Raw genomic sequence first — 21,617 nt, 5'->3', positions numbered from 1 at the left:
ATATTTCACCACGAAAGAAAAAACTCATCATAAGTGAAAAATTACAACCTTGAAACTAGCTTTCCAAAGGTATTTGTGGCTCTTTTCCTCCCTGTGAGCCTTTGTATTTTAATTACAGAGACAGGTGAGTGTGAATTATACCGTTAGGCCCAGTGTGTGGTGGTGGTGGCAATCTCTGTGACACTGAATGGTTCACCACGAGGTCTTGCAGATTTCTGCACCCGTACCACAAGCTCATGGAATCAACATCATGGGTTTGGGGTGGTGCTGGAGAAGGCACTGTCTGATGCTGCTATGTACTAGGATGGGCTGGTTTTGAGTGTTTAATATTTTTAAAGGTTACTTAATGGCAGAAATTTCTCTTGGCCAAAGGAGCCATTGGACATGGCAAGGTAACGGCAAATATGTGCTCCTCAAGGAGAAAGCTGAGCTGGCTTCTCACTTTCCCTTAGGAAGTGCACCTCGCACTGATGAGCAACTTGGACATGAGCAGCCGGGCACGTTGGGACCCAAAAGCCTCCCTTCCTCCAGTACGGAGACAGAGTTCGAAGGGATCCCCACCCCAATTCGCCTAACATCCGCACACACGCACGGGGCTGCTCGGGGAGATGCGGATGCGGCGGAACCCCCGGGGGACAGTGGGCAGCGGTGGGGTCGAAGGAGCTTTGGTCCCCAGAGGCCCTCGGGGGGTAGCGGCAGCCCAGAAGGTCTCGCGGGGCGGCTGCGGGTTCGGCTGCGCATCGCCGGCCCCTTCCCCTCTCCGTGGGAAGTGATGGTTGAGTCCGGCTGCGGCGGCGGCTGTTCCTCGCGCGGCTGGCAGCCCCTCCGCCGCGCTGCCTGCGCCGCGCTCTGTTCGATCCCTCCCTCTCTCCTCCTCCTCCTCCTCCTCTCCCTCGCGCTCCCCGCAGCCCTCTCCCATCGCCGCCGCCGCCCGGCTCTCCCCTCCGGCGGCCGTGGCCGCCGCGCTGCCCGCCGCTCCGGGCGCGCCTCCCCTCCCCTCCCCTGGGCGGGCGGCGGGCCGGCGCCGGGGCTCCGCGGGCGCCGAGCGGGGCTGATGCTGCGGGCAGCGCGCAGGCAGCCGCCCGCGCAGTCCTGCAGGAGGCGCCGGGAGCCGCGCCGCCGCTCCCCGCCTCTCCTCGCCCCGCGGTGCTGAGCCGGCGCCGTCCGCAGCCCCGCCGCCGCTCCGAGGACGCGGTCGCAGCCCAGGAGAGCCGCCGGGGGTTCGGTGCGAGCGCGGGTGCGTGTGGAATAACCGGAGACATGACTGCGTGGAGGAAATTCGAGGCTCTGCTGGTTTTCTGCGCGGGGCTCCTCGCTGCGGCTCAGGGTAAGATTTGGGTTTCTTGCATTAGGGGCTGGATTCGCGCAGGCTGTGCTCACGGCTTTACCCCTCAGCTCATCTCGGCTCGGCTCAGCCGCTCGCATGAGCTCTCCCTCACCGCGCTCCGTTCCGCGCTCCCAGCCGCCGGCTCCCAGAGCCCCGGCACCTTCCCCCTGGTTCCCTTCCCTCCTTCCCGCCGTCCCCCGGCTCCCCGAGCGCTCTCTGCCCGCCGGCCGCTCCCCGCGGGGACCCTCAGCCCCGAGAGCCGGGAAGCAGCCGCCTCTGCGCCGCGAGTGGAGCTGCGCGCATCAGCTCCTGGGCAGCTCCGGAGTTTGCCAACACTTCGCTCACCACACATGCCCGAACGCCACTCGCCACCGTGAGAGGAGAAACAGTCCCCGCGCCGGCAAGTTGGCTTTCTCTCTCCTCTGCTCCGCTTTTACCCAGCTCACGGGGAGCGCGGAGTGGGTGTCGCGCAGAGCCGCCCCGGCCGCCCCCACTACCCCCGACTTCTGGGATTGTGGGAGTGTGCGGGGCCGGGGTCTCCCCGCGTGCCGAGGGGAGAGGGCTTCAGGCCGCGCGGGGTCTCCCACCCCCGTCTGGGGTCCTCCTTAAAATCAGTGCGGGGAGGGAGGGAAAACGAGGGTGAGGGTGACGGCAGAGAACTGGGTTACACAACTTCGGGGCTGGCCTCAGCCCCATCGCTGCCTCAACGCTGGAGACAACAACTTCCCCGCTCGGTATTCACTTCGCCTCCCGCGGGTGCGGGTGCGCGTGTGAGGGCGCGGGAGGCGCATCCCGCAGCGGCACCGTCCCCGCAGCCCTCCCCTCCGCCTCCGGGAGCACGGTGCGTTCCCCCGCGCTCTGCGCTGCGTGCGACTCCCTTACCCCTTCCGCGGCGCTTCGCGTCGTCCCCACCATTTTATTTTTCCTCCCTGCTTTTATCACTGTCACGCTTTATTCGCACCGTGCTGGAGTGGGGGGTGGGTAGGACGCCTGGCGAGGGGCGAGGCTGCAGCCTTCTCCCCCGGGGCCGCGGTCCCCGGGCAGCGCCGCAGCTCCGCCCGAGCCCCGCCGCTGTCTCCGCTCTCCTCCGGCTCTTCCCTCGCGAGGTGCCCCCGCATGGCCCGGGGGGGCCACATTCGGTGTCAGCGCCGTGCCCGAACTTCGGCTCCCGGTCCCCCCCCGGCCCGGCCGCCCCGGGACGCGCCGCAGCGGGCCGACACCCGCGGTTCATTTGTTAAATACACTGTGGCTGGTTCTGTCGTTTGACATTTAAGTGTTTTCTTTTCATGGCTGACAGCACATATGAAAAGCTGGAGGCTGGATCATGGTTATTCAGCGGAGATCCGACGTGTTTTGCTTACATACAAAGGCTTTGCCAGGAACATTTGGGCACTGCCTCCGATGCTGCTCTGCAGAATGTAATTATACAGCGCTTAATGTGGAGCAGCAATACACCTACTTAAGGGCTACAAACTGACTTAATATTGAAGTCAAACAACAGGTAGAAGGGGAACCAGCAGGGACATTTGACATAATTCTTCCCCATTTACCTTCCCAGGCAATTGAGCGCAGGTATCTATATTTAGTCAAATGTAATCCTGAGGCTGAAATTACATTTATAGTTTAGAGAGTGAAAGAACTCCTTCCCTTGGAACACGGAGAGCCTTCGCTTCCCAGAGCACACACTGCTTTAAAGAATTGATCCCCAGGACTCCCTGTTTACTGTCCCCTCAGTAATTGAATAATTCCGTAGGGGCTGCAATAGAAAATCACATGGGCTTTGGTTTGTTTGGGGATTTTGTGATTAAAAAAAAAGAAACTACTATTTCTGGAGGTGTTGCCACACGTTTTCTCTTATCTGTCAGTATAGGGGAGGTGGGCTGATTTCCACAGTGTTCCTCACCACGAAACCAAATGCAAACCCTCTGCTGCTGTGCATTTGTCTGTAACTTTTTAAAGGAATAAGAAAGGATGAAAATGAACATACGTCATTGTTCCTTGTGGTAGGTCCGAGGTGCAGCTCTATGAGTATTTCCGTGGTGGCGTTTTGTCACCTGAGTATTTTGAAAAGCCTTTGGGAGAACCTTCCCTGTCTGTTATGCTTCAGAAATCGCTGGGAATCAAGATGGGGTGCTGTGCAGGAGCCCCATGCCTGGAGCTGCCCCATGGAGAAGTGATGCTTTGCACAGCAGCAGCAAACGCTCGGCTCTGCACTCAGATGGCCATGTGTGTAGAGCCATTTGCTAATTGTAATGGGCTGTATCCTTGCAAAAGCAAACATAAAAACTCATGGCGTACTTGAGACACCAGATATGGAAATGCCATTTTTGGAAAAAAAAAAAACAAAAACAAAAACGAAAAACCACCAAACTGCTGTGGAGGAAATGATAGATTTAGACTGAGCTCAGACTGAAATTCAAGATTAATGATTAAAATATCTTTCTGCTGTGATCTGAGATCTGCTGTTTTCAGTAGAGGAATACGTATTGCTTCATACATTCCGTAGTTCCAACGTATGGTTTTGAGATAATTTCCTGGGCTTGCTCAGATATCCAGTGAGAGCAGCTCCGTTGCCACCTAATTGCCTCTGACAAAATGTGCAGAAGGCTTTATTTCCTGGTTCAACTTCAGAGGTATCATTCAGATTAATGGAAATAGCAAAGGAAACACATTTCTGTCTGAAATCAAATCCGCACAGTGGAAGGACTCCCACATCTATAGCTTAGCATTCTGTTGTGGTTCTTTTTTTCTTTTTTTCTTTTCTTTTTTTTTTTTTTTTTTTTAAGAAATAAAACCCAAAACATTTTATGTACCTTCTGTTTGCTGCTCTCACTTTGTCAAAATAATTGCATCACGCAAAGTTACCACTATGTTTAAGGCCTCCTCTTGTTGAACTGAGAATGTTTCTCTCTTTTAAAGTCATGTATTTTCTCTCTCTCTCCAAAGCAGTGCTTCTCACACTGTGAAGCCGCTCTCTCTAGAGAGGCTCCATTCCTTTTCAGAGGAGGCTGAAACAATTTGAGTGAAAATGAGCTGGGAAAAAAACAAATAAACAAAAGTTGGATACCCACTGCATGACTCTGTGCTCTGTGGGTTCCTTCTCCACCCCAGCTCCAGAGCAGTGGGGAAATGGCAATGGAAAGGCAGAAAGAAGCAGCCAGCTCTGGCCACATCTGTAGTATTGCATGGAGATATACTTACAACATCCTTAACTCTGAATGAGAATATAAAGTATGGAAAAATTGAATACAATACAGTGCAGAACATAGCAGTTCAACTAGGATTCCCCAAGCAGTCCATCCTCAAAAACCATCTGTGAGACCTGCTGTCCCACTGCCCACCAACATGGGATTCCCAGCAGGTGGAGCAGAGCATGGTGTGAGAAGTTGCTGGTGGTGTGAGGCCATGCAGGCAGCAGCACGTGTGGATGCAGTGAGGTCTGTGAAGGCACTTCAGCATCTTCAGTGGTCTGTAGACAGAGGAAGCATGATGTGGGTTTTTTCCTATTTATTCTAGTGACTGTCACTCTCATGGCCTTTTACAGAAACATGTGTGATTTTGATCAGGTGTGGACATTTTGAGTTTTAGGGAAGAAGAAGAATACATTTCTTTCCCTGTAGTCTTTTTTTTTTTTTTTTCTTTTAAATTTTCTATACAGACAGACAATCCAATTATTCATCTCTATTACTCCTTGTACGGTACTATCATTGTTTATGCATTGATACACACATGTTTTTACAAGTTATGTATGGGACTTTGGCCTTGGTAATACTTACACACATTAAAGCTTCAGCCTCGGAGACTTCGGAACAGTCTGAAACTGAGTCAATGTTTGAAACAGAAATCAGTGCATTCAGGGAGAATCGTGCTCCCCAGAAGGTCGGAGACACCTCAGGGACAACCAATTCTAACTTTTGGAAGCCATGTCACTTGCACACCTCCATGCTGACATTGCTCTCACAGCCTTTCCTGTGAGAAGTAACTGCTGAGTGGTGCACTCTTATAAAGAAAACCTCCAGTGACGTTAGGCATACGACCTAATTCGTTTTGCTCTGATCCCTACTGACCTGCTGTGTCTCTGAAAACGTTGACATTATTCTGCTGGTGAACAGCTGTGAGTGTGCATGGAGCTCCCACAGCATGGTGCTGGGCTTTCTGCCACCAGCAGGGGTTGCAGCACTGAAAGAGGAACTGCTGCTTGAGCTGAGGTTCTGAAGCAGTAGCAGAAGTATTGGACGTGAGTTCTGATAAAACTTGAGCATGCAGCTGGCTTTGAGTCAGGGTCCTTGATTCAGGAGCTGGCCTCTAGCTGTCCATGTGGCTGCAAAATTAAGGAGATTCAAATTAGCTAAATTGGATACTCTTCCAATTTCTTAGTGAGCAAAGAATGAGAATCATATGGAAATTCTCCTAATGTGTGTGAATCACTTTCTTCTGCTTAGATACTTTACCTTCTATGTCAGATGCAGTTTCCTTTAAGCCATTTTTATTAACCAGTAACTTTTGAAATTGGGAAAAATGTCATCGATGCCTGAGGAAAGCTGCGAGATGCTACTTTGTCCTCACACATCTTTGTTCTGGCTGGATGAAAGATTTCATTCAGCTCTATGACACTTCTATCACATTCAAGAAAATCTACACTATATTTGTTATCAGTATTTCTCTACGGAATAACTGCTTAAACAAATTACTTGGATTATTGCTGATGTTATATTGACACACAAAGGCAACATTCATCAGTTGCCTGCATTTAGTAATTGAACACTAAATGGAGACATACATGCAATGAAAACTCTTACAAGAGTAATACTGCATCTTATTGCCAATAACAAGTCTGACTTGCTTAGAGAAAAACATTTTGTTCTACATTTCTTAGTCATTAAAAAAGAGAGAGAGAGAGAGAGAAAATGACAACTGTTTCTTGCAATTTTTACCTGGAGGGCACATTCGGTTAACGGATATAATCACTGTTATACTACTGATAATTAATCAGATTTCCTCTTAATGAAGAAATATCATCAATGGTTGGACTTCACCAAAAGTTAAGCAAAAAAATCACAATTCCTTGCAATTATAGTGAAGTTCTAATTTCCAAAAATAAATCACCTTTTGTTTCAACTTCATAATTGTTAGATTCTTCATTTTATTAATACATGAGTGTATATGGTACTGAAATGGTGATTCCACCTCTTTCAATGTCATTTTGAAGTCATCTCTGACAAGGAAAACTTACCTTTGGACAGTAACAAGGGCTCTATCCTGCTGCAGTTGAAACAGAAATTTCTATTGATTTCGGCAATATTTGGATCAGCCACTGCTGAAATTGTTGGTGCTCCAAATAAGGCAGGCGTAGCAGATACTGCAGATAAGCAGTAGATCCAGATCCCATTTGATGTGAGCTCTGGTGGCCGAGCACTTCTCACAGTTTACACACAGGAAAGACCGATGAAGGAAAATTGGATGAATCCAAGCAGTCAATATTGCCGGTATTTAAAGCTTTATTTTTTTATGAGAATATTTTGTTTTTAAACATGATCTCCGGTATCTCCAAGTATGGCTTAATCTGTTCCTTGCCTTGCTTTCTCTTTTTCTTTTCCTGTGTTTACTTTTTTTTTTTTTTTCCTTTAAGAAATTGTGGAGAACAATGTACAGAGATGCCTGTATCGTTTTAGTCTTTGGATGTTTTATGTCTTTCCTACAGTATCCCATGGATACTGAAGTACAGAATCATGTTCTGTATTCATGTCTCCATTGTACAGTGGCTTTTTGAAAGAAATGTTTGCAGCTCTGCTGCTGACAGAGAGCTGAATAAATAATAATGAATAAAACAATGTGTGCAGTGTTTGTTTTGCAAAGTGTTGCATCACATTTTGTCAGCATTTTAAGCATACCTTTCACAGCACCTTCACTTCTTACTCAGTTTCAAAGTGATAGCTTTTTCATGCAAATCTTACAAAGCATAAAATATTTCATATTTATTTTCTGTCTTCCTTGTTTTTAACACATAAATATATTTCAACACCTGAGTTGGATTTATTTTTTTTAATCGAAATGTACCTACAGTTCTGTTGTTTGCAGCACGCCTTTGGTTGAGGGCAAATCTGTGGCTGGTAAGGTTTCTTTTTCTCATCCTATGTTTTTCAGATCTAATGCAACCAAGGTATAACACTTCATAAATTATAATTTTCTTTTTTTGACCTGTGTTACTTCACTGTCATCTTCGCAGAGAGAATGCAAATATTCAGGCTTCTTATGCAGCTGCTGAAACATCAACATTCTGCAGGGCACTGGGAACCAAAGTGCAGCCAGCACTGGGGGAGGTGTGACGCTCAGGTTCAAGGGTGGGCCTCAACACACTAGAGGTCACAAACAGGATATTTTTTGTACACCGGCCCAGCTGTGGGTTGGATTTAAAGCATCTTCACTGTTCCTGCAATGCCTGCTTCTGAAACGGACAGGGGAGCTCAACTCTCTTTGAGTTGAGAGTGTCCAACACACATGATAGAGAGCTTAGGCTCTGAGTGCTGTGTTTGGGTTAGAGCTTGCATTTTAGAGTGCCTCAGGGCTCATCCTGACCTCATGACGTACACAACATGGATCCATGGGAACCAAGCTCCAGCGACCTGCTTTGTGCAATGCAGCTAAAGGTGCACAACCAGCACTTATGTTGCCAGGGAGCGAGCTGCCAGATGTTGCAGGAATCTGTGTGAGACTGGGGAATCTGCCTTGCGCTTAACTTCAGGAGTGCAGGTGACAGTGACAATAAGAAATCAGGATAGAGAGATGCTTCTCAAAGCAGTACTTAAGAAAGTAAACAGCAAAAAGGAACATTTTGACTCGTTGCTATTTGTCTGGCCTGTAAAGATTCTTGTACAGCAGTGAAAGTATCAAAGGGGTCATTTTAATGAAATTAAAACAAAAACATAGAGTTTAACTTAATTTTAGGCTAATTTTCTATGCTTGTGGTTGAGTAGTCAGTAGTCATGACAAATCTCTCTGTTCTCACTCATGTCTGTGGGATATCAATGCAGAATCTGACTGCTTCCAAGTGACTAAGTATACTGTTTTAGCTTTGCCCCAGCAGCCAGATTCTCTATTGGCATCCTGCTGATATTTCTTATAATACGTGGATTGAGTCATGCCAAGCATCTGGGAGGAAAAAGCCATTTTGTCATTCACTTTAAGAACCTCTGTACAATCAAGCAACTGCTAATATCGAAGTCATTGACCCTCTGCATTTGTAGACATCTCTCTTGAGAAATGAAATTGATTTTCTTTATCTCAGCACATAAATATCCCCAGCACACACCTTGACCCATTGTTTGCAATGTCTCTCACGCTACAAAATGTAATGCTAATAGATTTTAAAAAGTCAGCGGTAGCAGCCATAGTAGCATTTTTATTGTGGGGTGTATCTGGCCATATCTAACTTTTTTCTGTATAAAACTTTTATAGGGAAGGCTTTATTATATTTAATTGAAATACATACAAACACTGACATTTTCCTTCCCCCTCCTCACCCCTCATGTACACAATGTAGTTAAAGTAGTGTTTATAAAGCATTCTGCTGTGCAGAACTAGTTAAGTCCTATAAACACTAGTCCTCATTTGGACAGTTTGTGTTGCTCATGTATTGGATTCTGACCAGCTTCTGACCTGATAGAAAGGTGGGGGAACTCACACACATGCACAAAAAAATAAATCTTATTAACCTTTTTGGTCTTGGAGTTTGACCTTTACTAGAGTCACATATCACAGAGAGACCTTGCATTAAGACAGGGATGCTGGAACAAATCTAATATTGATAAAGAGAATTTGAGTTCCTAGTCATTAATATGAAATGCAAATAATCACAGAAACATCTTTTGTATTGGAGATGAATGGTACCTCAAAATCTCTGACCTCGCTGAAGTGTATCTCAGGCCTCTTGTTTTCACCAGTAGTATAATTTATTTGTTTCTGAGAAGAGATCAACCTTTAATTGCTTTCTTTAGCAACGTCTAGTAAACAGGCTGATAGCATGGAGATGATCTCTGCAAACAGCAAAGAATTTCTTCAACTCATGTTGCCATGACAATTTAGATTTTTCCTGTCATCTCTTGAGAAGCTTCGAAGTCCTTTCTTTAAAGCAGTAATTCAGGGAATATTTTGGAAAATCAAGTTGCTCTCTTTTTCAGTTTTAGTATCATCTAGCCCAGCAAAGGGTCTGCCTGATCCAGTCAATTTTAAGATCTGCAAACAGGAACTAGTCTAAGAAATATAACATTTTGAAATCCCCTCCACAAATCTCAGTTGATTTACATCAGCAGAGAAGCTGACTTTAGATGTTATCAGTGTTATCAAGTGATTTAGATTTCATTTATTAGTGATGTGATAATATGAAATTGCCATCATAGAAACAATAACAGATAATGAAGAGTGGATAGGTCAGCTTATAATTGTCATTCTGATTTTCGTGACAATATATTGTCTTGCAGCTATTTTGAGGAAATCAGATTACAGAGGAATTATAGAATAAAAAAGCACTAACCATTTTATTTCTTTTACAGTTCCAATTATAACATTAGTTCAGTGAATGAGGAACGTAATCAAAAGACTGTTGTCTTAAATTGCTTAAATTACTATTTAAGATACTTCCCATATAAAATATGTTGCTAATAAACAAATTGAACTTCCCCTTTTTATTATTATTATTTTTATGTTTATCTCACATTAAATTAATTGTTTTGAAAATATACAAAACTAGTCCAAGTTACATTAATCTACTTCTTATGGAAGTAACTTATTGACCTATGGAGGTATTTCATTGGTTGCTGTTACAAATGAGGAAAACGGTAAAAGAAATGGAGATAAAGTGAAATGCTGCTGCTTCTACTGGGTAAATAAGTTTATCTCTAGTGAAGACAAGAAAAGTACCTCAGTAGTAGTTCTCTTTTTAAGATGTTCCTGGCAGATGATGGCAACTGAGTTGGTGTAGTTTGTTTACTTCTTTTCCAATGGATTTGAGATGAGTCATATCACATTAGAAGGAAAATTGAGAAGATGTGTCAAAGTAAGTTCAGTTTTCCTCTTTTTTTTTTTTTTAACGTATAACAAAATCATTAGTTTTTATTAAACTGAGTTTCCTAACTGCTTGTTTTAGGGTTGGTTCTCATTTTGCCCATAAATCCAAGTTTCTTGTGCTAGAAATTGTATATTCAGATCTTTCATTTCTGTGTGCCAGAGAGGGGGACTAAGTTACAACCTCCTTTCAGATGGCTTCATGCATCTTTTTTGATGTAGTAACTAGTTCACTGTCAAGCTACTTAGAAAATCATACAGAATCATAGAATCATAAAATGCCCAGGGTTGAAAAGGACCACAGTGATTATTTAGTTTCAACCCCCCTGCTATGTACAGAATCACCAAGCACCAGACCAGGCTGCTCAGAGCCACATCCAGCCTGGCCTTGAATGCCTCCAGGGATGGGGCATCCACAACCTCCTTGGGCAACCTGTTCCAGCGTGTCACCACCCTCTGGGTAAAAAACTTCCTCCTAATATCTGAACTATCCCTCCCCTGTCTTAGTTTAAAACCATTCCCCCTTGTCTCATCGGACTACTTCAGACCACAATAATTCAACCTCTATGAGCATGGCTATTTTTTGAAAATGTTTATATCCTATTCCTTCAGAGTGGGAGTTAAGGACTACAGGGTGGGACCTCAAGACTTTGTGTTGCAGAGAAATCTTAGTTTCTGTTTTACTTCATAACTGTCTTTTTCACTGCACTTTACTGATAACGCAGTGTATTCACAGTGTTAAGGTAAAGTGTTACTTACCTATATGAATTTTTGATAAAGATACAGACTCCTGGATGGCATACAGTTATGACACATCTCATCATACCCATTCCACATGAAAAACAACACTCTTTTTTTTCTGAAATATCTGATGGAAGAAGATATCCATTTGTTGAATAAAAGAAAATGTACGTACCGAACAATTAAAGCACCTGTCTGAGCTTTTTACCTCAAGACCAAATTTCAGTTTACGTTCAAAGAGACTGGAAAGGGGTTTGAAGGTAGTGTTTATTATTAAGTCTATATTTGCAGATATCTTTATTTTTACTTTATTTTCAGAAATGCTGAGTACCTGTAGTTCCCACTGCTTTAAGAAAAGATTGCAGATCTTAGCATTTTGTACTTAATTTTACACTCAGAATCACCATAATCTGAAGGTAATATGGTGCCATAAAAAGAATGGATTTACAACAGTGTACAGCATTAACTTCTGTTGTCTTCCAGGTAGTATCTGAATTAACTGAAGTTTCCCAATAATAATTCCCTAGAATTGTACTATTTTTTTTTAGTAATGAGAATTTCTCAAGTGAAGTTGTGGTTTGTTTTTTGTTAAACAATTCTGTGTCTACAAAAACCCTGGATCTGATGTACCCAGGAACAAAATGTTTGTGATTGCAGAGTAAATGTTAAAAGCAGCAGCAAATAAAAATTTGGAGTGAAGCCAACTCATACACTATTGGCTGTATTGGTTAATGGAGGCTGTTGTCTTGGTCCCAGATTAAAACCAATCAGTTCCACCTCCACTTTATTACCTATGCAAGTATTCATCATTTTATACACTCATCCCAAATTGATGGTAACTAATTACAGTTCTTTGGGATTCCATTTGTCTTGCTAAGAAGCAGAGATTTGTAAGGGATGATGCAGAACTTTACAGTTCTGGTGGAAAAAGTCTTCCCCTGTTTCAGCACATTGGAATAGACACCAAGCTCCATTTGGTATTTTTGTGCATCTTTCTGCAGATCGTAGAATCCATTTGCAGGATGGATTGCTTTGTGCAAATGTTTTGAATGTACTTTGTCACACAGCGTTGGTATATACAGCTTTGTAAAGCAGAAACATTTTGTGCAACAGTCTCAACAGCAGTCTGCTTCTCAAATGTACTCAGTGACACTGCTGTTGTCTAGGTACTTCCCAAAAAGAGTGATGTCCATAAGGATCGCGTTCCCCCAAGGGGAAAAAATCAATTAAAAAAGAAACTACTCTTTGACACTGGAAAAATATTGTACTGCCTACTGTGAAAAAGTAGGCTATAGTGATGACAGTGACTGTGTCAGGTGAAGGATGGGCATTCAGCACAGGGGACAGCATGGGCAGTTGATGGAAATAATTGTATTTCAAAGACATGCTCTTCAGTAGTACCACTAAGTAAGATTAGCTATCTCAAAAAAGAAGTTACATGTGAAAAGGCATGACAGCTTGTAACGGAGATTTCAGTCAGGATTATTATTTTTTTTAATAAATCCTTGCTCTTGTCATATGATGTCCTCCATTCATCTGTTTCCTAAGATATTTGGTCTACTATTATAGTTATTCTTTAAATAAGTGTATGTTATGCCCAGACATACTCACGTATTGTGATTTATTCCTTTCTTTTCTGATAAATCCCAGCATATGAGGTCTCATTTTGTGTTGTATGAATACATTGGAAAAGGAATGGACAGCGTTGTGAAAGAAAACTGAACTTGGGGGAATGTTATTTCCAGCATGACCAGATCCGAGCAATAAGATGTCTTCTGAAATTCAGCCCGCTTCAGCTTCATGCTGGGTATGTTGCTGAGCTGGTGCATAGGCTCTACACTGACATGCTGATAATAATGCTTTCATCTCATAGTGCTGGCAGAACTAGCACAATCAGATTCGCAACATTAAATACTATTTGTCTTTTGTTTCCTCTTACTGTTTCCTTAACATTTTCCTTTTGCAGACCTTATCTTTCTTGTCATTCTATAATCTCCTCCTCTGCTGAAGGAATGTAAGATGCAGGATTTGTTGTGCTCCATAGTGGCTATCTGACATTCACAGAAAGAAAAGCACCCAGGGTCTGATCTGTGTTGACTTGTACACTCTGGGCAACAGGTGCAGAGCCTGAACAAAGCCACAGGGCATTCCTAAGTCCTGAAGAAGTAAGTCACAGACATAAACTGTGCTCAGATTGTGTGCAAGTCCCATGAATTTGCTTAAGTTTCAGTCTTTAAAAGAAGTAAAGGGCTTTTTGTTTGCTTTTTTTTTTTTTTTTTTTTTTTTTAAATAGGTAATCTTCCAGTCTTTATGTTTCAGTATTTAAAAATGCAAGAATCTACACATCAAATCAGATCAGAATATTCTTTCTCTGACAGTGGTGATTAGCAAATGCGTAGAAAATGTGCAGGACAGAAGATATACAGACTACCTTCTATTTTAGCAGCCTCTGGTTCAATCTGGGGAAGTCTTAGCCAAAGGTTGCATCTATGTTCAACATCCATCAACAAATTTAAACTTCACAAAACTCTTCTTGAACCTATTCATAATGCAGAATGCCACACTATTTTCAGACAATCTGCTTTACAATTTAATTCCTGCTGTGCAGAAAAGCACTGCATTTTGCTTGTTTTGAAGCTTCTACCTCCTCATTTCCTTGAGTGCTTCCAGCTATTTGGAAATGGTTCACCCCACTTAGAACTTTGGTTCTAATGAATAGGAAGGGGTGATGTGGATCTCTAAATTATATATTTTTCCCAGCTACACCTAAAACTTCCATCTGGATATTGATGTTTGGCTGACTCCAAGTAGTACTAAAGGTATGATTCCCAAATGCATTTCCCATAATTTTTAACGGTAATGATTTTGTAGTCAATGTTGCTGATGCACTTAAAAGAATAATAGCCTGCATTTCAGTGCAAACAGCTGCTTTCCTTTATCCTACCTTCTTATTACCTAGATTTATTCTCATCGATGACATTTTGATTATTTGCTTTCCAATAGATTGTAAAGGCAGTACACCATGATTGTCTAAATAGCAATGACATTTAACACTTTTTGCCTTATGAGATATTTCTGGAGTGATAGAAGAGAAAATACTTAGCAAATTAAGTCCCGATAAGGACTTTTTACAGCAAACTGGCTGGTTGGTGATCTGCTCTCCCATCAACTTTGACTTCCATAGAGTGGAATCAAACCAAGTCAAACCAAAGCAACACAAATAAATGTGTTTTTAAAAAGTATTACAGTAACATGAGGCAGAAGAAAACAGAATTTCATTACTGTTAGCAAATCTCCCATTACTGATCTTGTTCTTTCTTTCTGAAAGACTCTTTCATTTCCACAAAAGAGAAATTTCTGAATATTTCTTGATAGAATCTATTCATGAAAAGAAGACAATAATTCCTCCTGTCCAGTGCAAACAAAAACTTTTTTTTAGCTTTGGAGAGCTGATCAGAACACAGGTTTTAGAGAAATGACTGGAAAAGGGTATAATGTATCTGATATACTACAATCTAAACTTCCAGTGAGATGAAGGAAAGTTTGAGAACCATTTTCATGGGATAACAAGATTTTCTAAAGCAAGGTGCTTTTTTTTTTTTTCCTCTGCTTGATTAGAATCAAACATTTATTAAAATGTAAGAATACTTTATGATAAAAAGCAGATTGAGTTTACAGATAGATGCTGTGTTTAATTAGAAAATAATGACTCATTTTATGTCTCAGTACTTTAATGAAGACATAGGTCAATTGTAAACAACAATGTAATCATTTGTTTATAAGGTAAACTTGTCTCTTTTAAAAATTACTCTCTTTACTGTATGAAAAAGGTCCCTATAAAATACTTTAACTGCTTTTATTGAAGGATCAGATGTTCTGTGCAGTTGATTTTGTAAGTAAGCAAAATGGTGTTTCTTCAGAGAAGATTATGTAAAGAGATTTTGTTGATAAGCTATAACATTGCTTAGATTGGTGTGTAGCTAATCTCTCAATAACTATCTTTTCTTCTTTCTGCCTAGAATCACCTTTGGTTATTATAACAATATATATCTTAAAATATCAGGTATAGCATAGTAGGTAGAGTATGCAAATGTACATCTGGAAATTTCAGACAATAAATACCTGCTGATTATACTTATGCAACATAGTATAACTTATTAATTCAAGAGCTAGAATTAAAATATGTCAAACTCTTCATTTCCTAATTAATTTCATGGATGTTGAGGACACTCAGAGCTAAATAAACACACATAAGAATTTAAGCATCAAGATTTCCATTTATTGTGAAGATATTTACCTCTAATACTTAGATTACTGAATTACCACTTAACAGCTATGTTAACTCCAGAAGCACTCAGACTTATACATGCCTTTTCCTTTCATTAGAAAATTTTTGTTGAGGCTAAAATTGCATACCTGATCATTCCCAGAATGCTTGTGTCTTATATACATTTGTGTAGTACGTTTATTGAACAGTCGCTGGAATCTCCGATACAGCTGTTCTTCCATACGGATAAAACTATTAAACTCTCCTTAATTGCATCTGCCAACTTGGGCCTTATATGAGATATTCATATTGTGGAACTACTGTCCTTTTATTTTCCCACAGTAGTGAGAGTAATATAACTGTTGGAGCACTTATCTTGATTATGGAATACCTACATTCAGCTTCCTTAAAAAATTACTTTCTCATCCATTTTTCAAGCATCTACTGTGAAGCCCTAGGTTCTCCTCTGTCGGTTTTGTGATGGTTTCCTGTAAAAGTTTCCTTTGGAGGTTGAAGGTTTGGGTTTCAAACTTCACTTAAAGTAACTCAGTAGGAGTATTAAAAAAGCTGCTGAAACAGTACCTTGCCTCCTGCTGGTCCCCTCTTAGTCAGAGTGCGTTACTCGCCACATCAGTGATGAGTTGGATTTCTGTCTTGCTCGGTGAATATTCAATAATATGAAAAATGCAACTGGAAGAGGCCAATCCAGAATACTGCTTTGGAGTTCTTTTGCCAGTAAGCATGTAAAAGGTAGGTGCTGCAATATCTAATTGCAGCCCATTTGAGGGAATAACCTAAAGCTTTTATGACTGGGGCATTAAGAATCATCATGTTACAATCTTTGAAAAAAAGCTACAAAATGTAACATAAATCTCACAAAGAAAGTTATGTATTATCAGTGAGATTGACTTGCAGTTCATGTTTATGGTTGTTTTTTTTTTTGTTTTTTTTTTTTTTTTAATTATCTCTCAGAGCTGCAACACCATTTGACTGATGAAGTATTTGCCACATCTCTACTGACATCATCAGTGATATCAGAGAGTTTAGGAAATTTAGGCCTTGTCTTAAGGTGTCCAGTTACCATAGTAATGAATATAGCATAAATACATGTGTGTACTTGTGTCTGAGAGAGAGATAATTGCAGCCATGTGAATCTATTGTGGAGGTAGTTCCATAGTTACCTTCCATTATTCCTCAAATTTTGTCCGTTTTCCTAATCATGTAAAAAAATATTTCCTTTGCTTTTAAATGCAGGGTTGACTGCAAGCTGCTGCCACACGGGAAGATATGTCTGAAATACTTCAACCCAACCCACTGAAATGCTGCAGCTTAAGCCTGTGACCTTGAACTTAAACCAGGGAGTTCTGATATACAGGAGTGATGTGCTGGCAGTGTATTGCATTGCTTATCAGCTGCAACATTACATGGGTTTTCACCTCAAGGCACAGGGAGTCACGGTAATTGAGACTGGAGGTCACAGATGTGTAAATTTATCACAAAGTCCATTTCCCTCTGGAGACACACTGCATTTTGGCTCTTTGTAAGTGAAGGAGTGAATCTGGAACAGCTTTTGATAGCTATCCCAGCTTTCTAAGGATTAGAGAAGCCTGGAAAGCTTCTCCCCTCCTCCATAATTGCAGAGTGAACAAAATATTTTGAGTTTTACCACTCTCTGTTGATAAGTGTACCTTACTCTCTTCTACTACGTGTGATAAAACACACATTCTCACAGAATAAAGAACAGTGTGAAAGAAGTATTTTTAGTAATTTTCACTTTCAAATCTAAATCTGGCTTTGAAAATATATTTTTAAACAGCTAGTGAGGGTCCCAGAAGGACTGAAAGACTATTTACTGACAAACTAAGAACATACCTGCCTATGAACAACTTCTGCCGCTGAGCGAAAGCAAGAAAATCTTCTGTCTTCAAAAAAGATACAACAATCCAAGAAACTCTAGATGATTGGATTTAACAAGGGTTGTCGGAAAAATTAAACTACCATAAGGAAGTGTGAAAGAACAGCTTGAAAATCAGTTTGATTAAGGATAACCAGCATAGATTCAGGCAGGGGAGGTCATGCTTAACTAACCTGCTGGAGTTCTTTGAAGATATTGCTGCCACTGTAGATAAGGAGAATTCAGTAGATGCAGTCTACTCTCAGCCTTTGACAAAGCACCACATCTCAGATTAATGGCTAGGATGAATCATCATGAAGGCAAATAAATTGTTGGATGGAAAACTAGTGAAAATGTAGGCCACAAATGGAAAGTCTGGACAGAGTTTGCAAGGAATCAGTGTTAGGACCTCTGTTGCTCATGATTATGTACATCTGAATGCAAGTGATGGGGTGAGAATTTGTAATGAGACTTATGGCTCGTATGGGAACAAAAAAAAAGCAAAAAGCGCAGAGCAGTGAGATCATATATAAAAGGAATATATCGCTGATATAATTTGGCTAGCAGAAAAAAATAAGTAAAATACACAAAACTTAAGCTAAAATCATAAAACAATATTAGGAAATAGTCATTAAATAAACTATCTTATATATTGAGCAAGAAAAAAAAAGGGAATTACTGAGGAAATAAATTGAAGCCATCAGCCCATGTCAAAGCAATATTTCAAAAGGTCAAAAAGATGTGAAGATGCTTTAGAAGACAGAAAGCATATCAAAGAAAGCAAAGAATGAAAGAGTGGTGTTAGCTTACACAAAATCACAGCAAAAGTGTCTACAGGACATGGTCTACAATATTGTTAATAGTTGTTCAGGAAAATAATATTTACTTCCTGAGATTCATTTTAAGGAAACAAAAGATATAAGGTTTCAATAGATGAATTCTGAAGAATATTAAAGAACTTTGGGTTGCTTTACTGTAAACTAGGTAAATATATGGTATTTTTATTGAAGTAGGACCCAGGGATTCAAGTCGAAATTAAGGTCCTATTGTGTTTATGCATGCAAATGGAAGACAGAACTTTCTTGTGCCAAGAAGCTTATAATAAAACAATTACATAGACAAGGGAAAAAAACAACACATAAAAGACACAGTAGTTATTATAAGATTTGTGCCTGGACTGTGATCTGGGATTCTCATTTTATGAGTCTCAAATCTGTATTTTATATAACGAGTTTCATTATTCTTTTATAGGTATAAGAATTATCATTAATATATGGTAGAAAACCTAGATGAATATGTTTATATATGTTTTATATACACATACACATAAAGCAGAAATAGGAAACACCTATACTGCATTTGTATGGGTTTTAACCTGCTTACTGATTACTCCAAAGGCCTCTACTTAAATCTGGCAAAAGTTAGATTAATTCTAAAGGGTTGTATTATTTCCAAAATATCTGCACTCCACTAAGAAATAAACGCAATTTTAAAAAGGAAATGAATGATATGCATAAGTAAACACAACAATTGTTTGCTTTTATGGGAGAAAAGTGGGGAAAACAAGATGAAGTATAATTGATTGAATGGCTATTTGTTAATTAAGACAGACTGCATCTCTTCCTGAGTTTCTTATGCTTTGAGGTTTGCTAGGAAAAAAAAATATTCTCAGAAGATGAGCATTTTCCCCTAGTTATGGAAGGATTCTTTGCTGTATGACTCAGAGCTTTGAAGTTAATAAATTCAATCTTTTCTTTAAATATACATTCATTCCTTTAGCTAGGATTCTGTCCAAAAAGTGACGTTGCAGCTAAAACACCAATACCATGCTGCCTAACTTCCAAATATCTGCTCCCCAAATTTTAAACAGAAGTCTGTGCAAAGCTTTACTTCTTGTGTGAGTATACCTAGGCACCTTGAAATAGAATCGTAAATAGGCATGATCACTGAGTATAGGGCAGCAGATTTGATGACTGCCCCCTTACTTCACTCAAAGAGTTTCACTCAGTCCTGTGAAAAGGAATTCTTTCTTTCCTCTTAGTTTCCACAACTCATCTTACAAGCAATCCTATTCTATTGCTAAACCAAAAGACAGACATTCTTTGATTTTAAAAAATAATAACAAGATATTTGGAATATAATAATATCCCTCTTCCACGCTCTTCAATGCACTACAGTCATGCCTATGGTCCTCACTTTGACACTACACCTGCATCTCACCTGCATCTTACAGTTTGGTGCAGAATGAAAAGGGGCTGCCCGTGGTAGCACTCCTTTATCAGCCAAAACAAAGACAGGCAAGATTCATAGACTCATATAATCATAGAATGGTTAGAATGCTTAGAAGGAACATAAATACCATGCAGTTCCAACTGCTTTGACGTGTGCAGGCCTGCCACCAACTACATCAGGATGTCCATGGCCTCATCCAACCCGGCCTTGAATACCTCCAGAAACAGGGCATCCGCAGTTCCTCTGGGCAACCTATGCCAGTGTCTTTTGATTCTCTTGAGTAAAAAAATTTCTACTTTTATTAATGAATACCTTTCAAAGCTTACATGCAATTCATATGTCTATGCAACAGACAGCAGGAAGAACTTAATTTTGGATGAGGTGTTCAGGGACATGATTTAACAGAGGTGTTGTGGTTTTGTGATTTTTTTTTTTTGTTCGTATTCCACATCATAACATCACGTAAAGCAGTGGAAGTTAAAAAGCTGATGTTCTGGTTCCCTGGACTGCTGTTTCCAGGCTCTTGGTTCGTGGAGGAGGATTCCCCAGAGAACTTTGCTCCCAGAGGGGGAAGGTGGAGCTCTTCACAGGTCTGCAGACTCTTTCTTTGCTCCTGGCAGAAAAGCACCCCTCTGCAGTCTATAAGGCAAGGCCTCGGTTTTGGACATTCTCTCATTTTGTTTAATTTGCTGGCCTCAGTTCCAATTGTGTTGTGTTGTACTGTGTTATCTTGCATTCTGAGATCATGTTTAGTAAATAAACATTCCTCCTCACATTGTTGCTGCTGCTCTGTTTTTAGATCCATCTACTATCTCCCTATCCTTCCCCCTTCTCCTCTATCCTGGAACTGCCTCATTAGTCACAGGCCAGGCCACATCGGCCTCTAAACAGTTGACACTTCTTTTTTTCTCTCTTGTCTATTTTCCTGGGCTGGTGGACCTGTGGGCCTGCTGTCCCCTTGTCACAGACACAGATCTAGAGATAACTCCGTGATGGGAGGGTTGTTAGAGTTAAGGTAGTATGGTTAGGTTGTGGTTGGACTTGATGATCTTTAAGGTCTTTCCAACGTGAGAAATTCTGTGATTCTATGATTCAGGGTTGTTAATTCCTTGATCAGGTATTCTCCTGTCTAGTGGTGTCTGAGCTTTTATTTTTCTTTATATGTCTAGGCTCATATAATACACTCCTGGACTTTCAGTTCAAACAAGTCCCACTCAGTGCTAACTTTACAATGATGTGTGAATGAAAAAGCCTGAGTGAATGAAAATATTGTTTTCCAAAGAGGCCTCAGTTTGGTGATGGTTCTGAATCATTTCATCTACTGTTGGATTTGCAGTCACTGTTTATGTACATACAGTGCACGGGGGGAAATGCAGGCTGAAGGGAGGGCATCTACGGCAACTTAGGTCAAGGAGATATTTTCCTCTTGCATCAGTCCTGATCCAGCCTTACAGAGGGCACACAGTCTTCCATTAGGGCATGCTGTACTCAGATGAAAACAATTCAAGACTGATATGGAGGAGTTAGGAGAATAACATTGGTATCCTAGTGATGTAGTGGAGTTTCCTGGAAAGTTTTGGGCTCTAACATACCTGCTGTGATTTAACTCCATCAGGGAACTTTGTACCACGCAGCCTCCCACTCACTCGCCCCCCGTGGTGTGGAGGAGAGCATTGAGAAGGTAAAATTGTAAGAATTCATGGGTTGAGATATGGACAATTTAGTAAAGGAAAAGCCATGCATGTAAGCAGAGTGAAATAAGGAATTCATTTACTGCTTCTCATTTGCCAGCAGATGTTCCGCCATTTCCTGGAAAGAATGGCTCATCACACACAATGGTTTCATGTGGAGATAAATGTTATCTTTCTGAACATTGGCCTCTTTCTTCATTTCTCCAGCTTTTGTTGCCGAGTATGATGCTATATGGTGTGGGGCATCTCTTTAGCCAGTTTAGATCAGCTGTCCTGGTTCTGTTCTATCCCAGCTCCTTGCTGGCAGGGAAGTACAAGAAGCAGAAAAGTCCTTGTCTCTGAGTAAGCTCTGCACAACAATAACTAAGTAATAAGGGTGTTATCAACACTATTTCCATCAAAATT

The 21,617-nt window shown here is 41.3% G+C and overlaps 1 protein-coding gene across 1 annotated transcript in view; it reads left to right on the top strand.

Annotated features, from left to right (window-relative positions):
* Positions 1-1,260: 1,260 nt before the first annotated feature.
* The window catches only part of CSMD1 (CUB and Sushi multiple domains 1), a 988,742-nt gene continuing 968,385 nt past the window's right edge, over positions 1,261-21,617 (top strand). The window contains exon 1 of the mRNA XM_042815127.1: positions 1,261-1,327. Within this exon, the coding sequence (XP_042671061.1) occupies positions 1,261-1,327 (67 nt within the window). The remainder of the gene's footprint in view (positions 1,328-21,617) is intronic.

This window comes from Centrocercus urophasianus, unplaced genomic scaffold (assembly GCF_019232065.1).
Source record: "Centrocercus urophasianus isolate 14NV4802_14NV808 unplaced genomic scaffold, USGS_Curo_1.0 seq_10, whole genome shotgun sequence".
NCBI lineage: Eukaryota > Metazoa > Chordata > Aves > Galliformes > Phasianidae > Centrocercus > Centrocercus urophasianus.
This window is presented reverse-complemented; position numbering and strand designations above follow the sequence as displayed.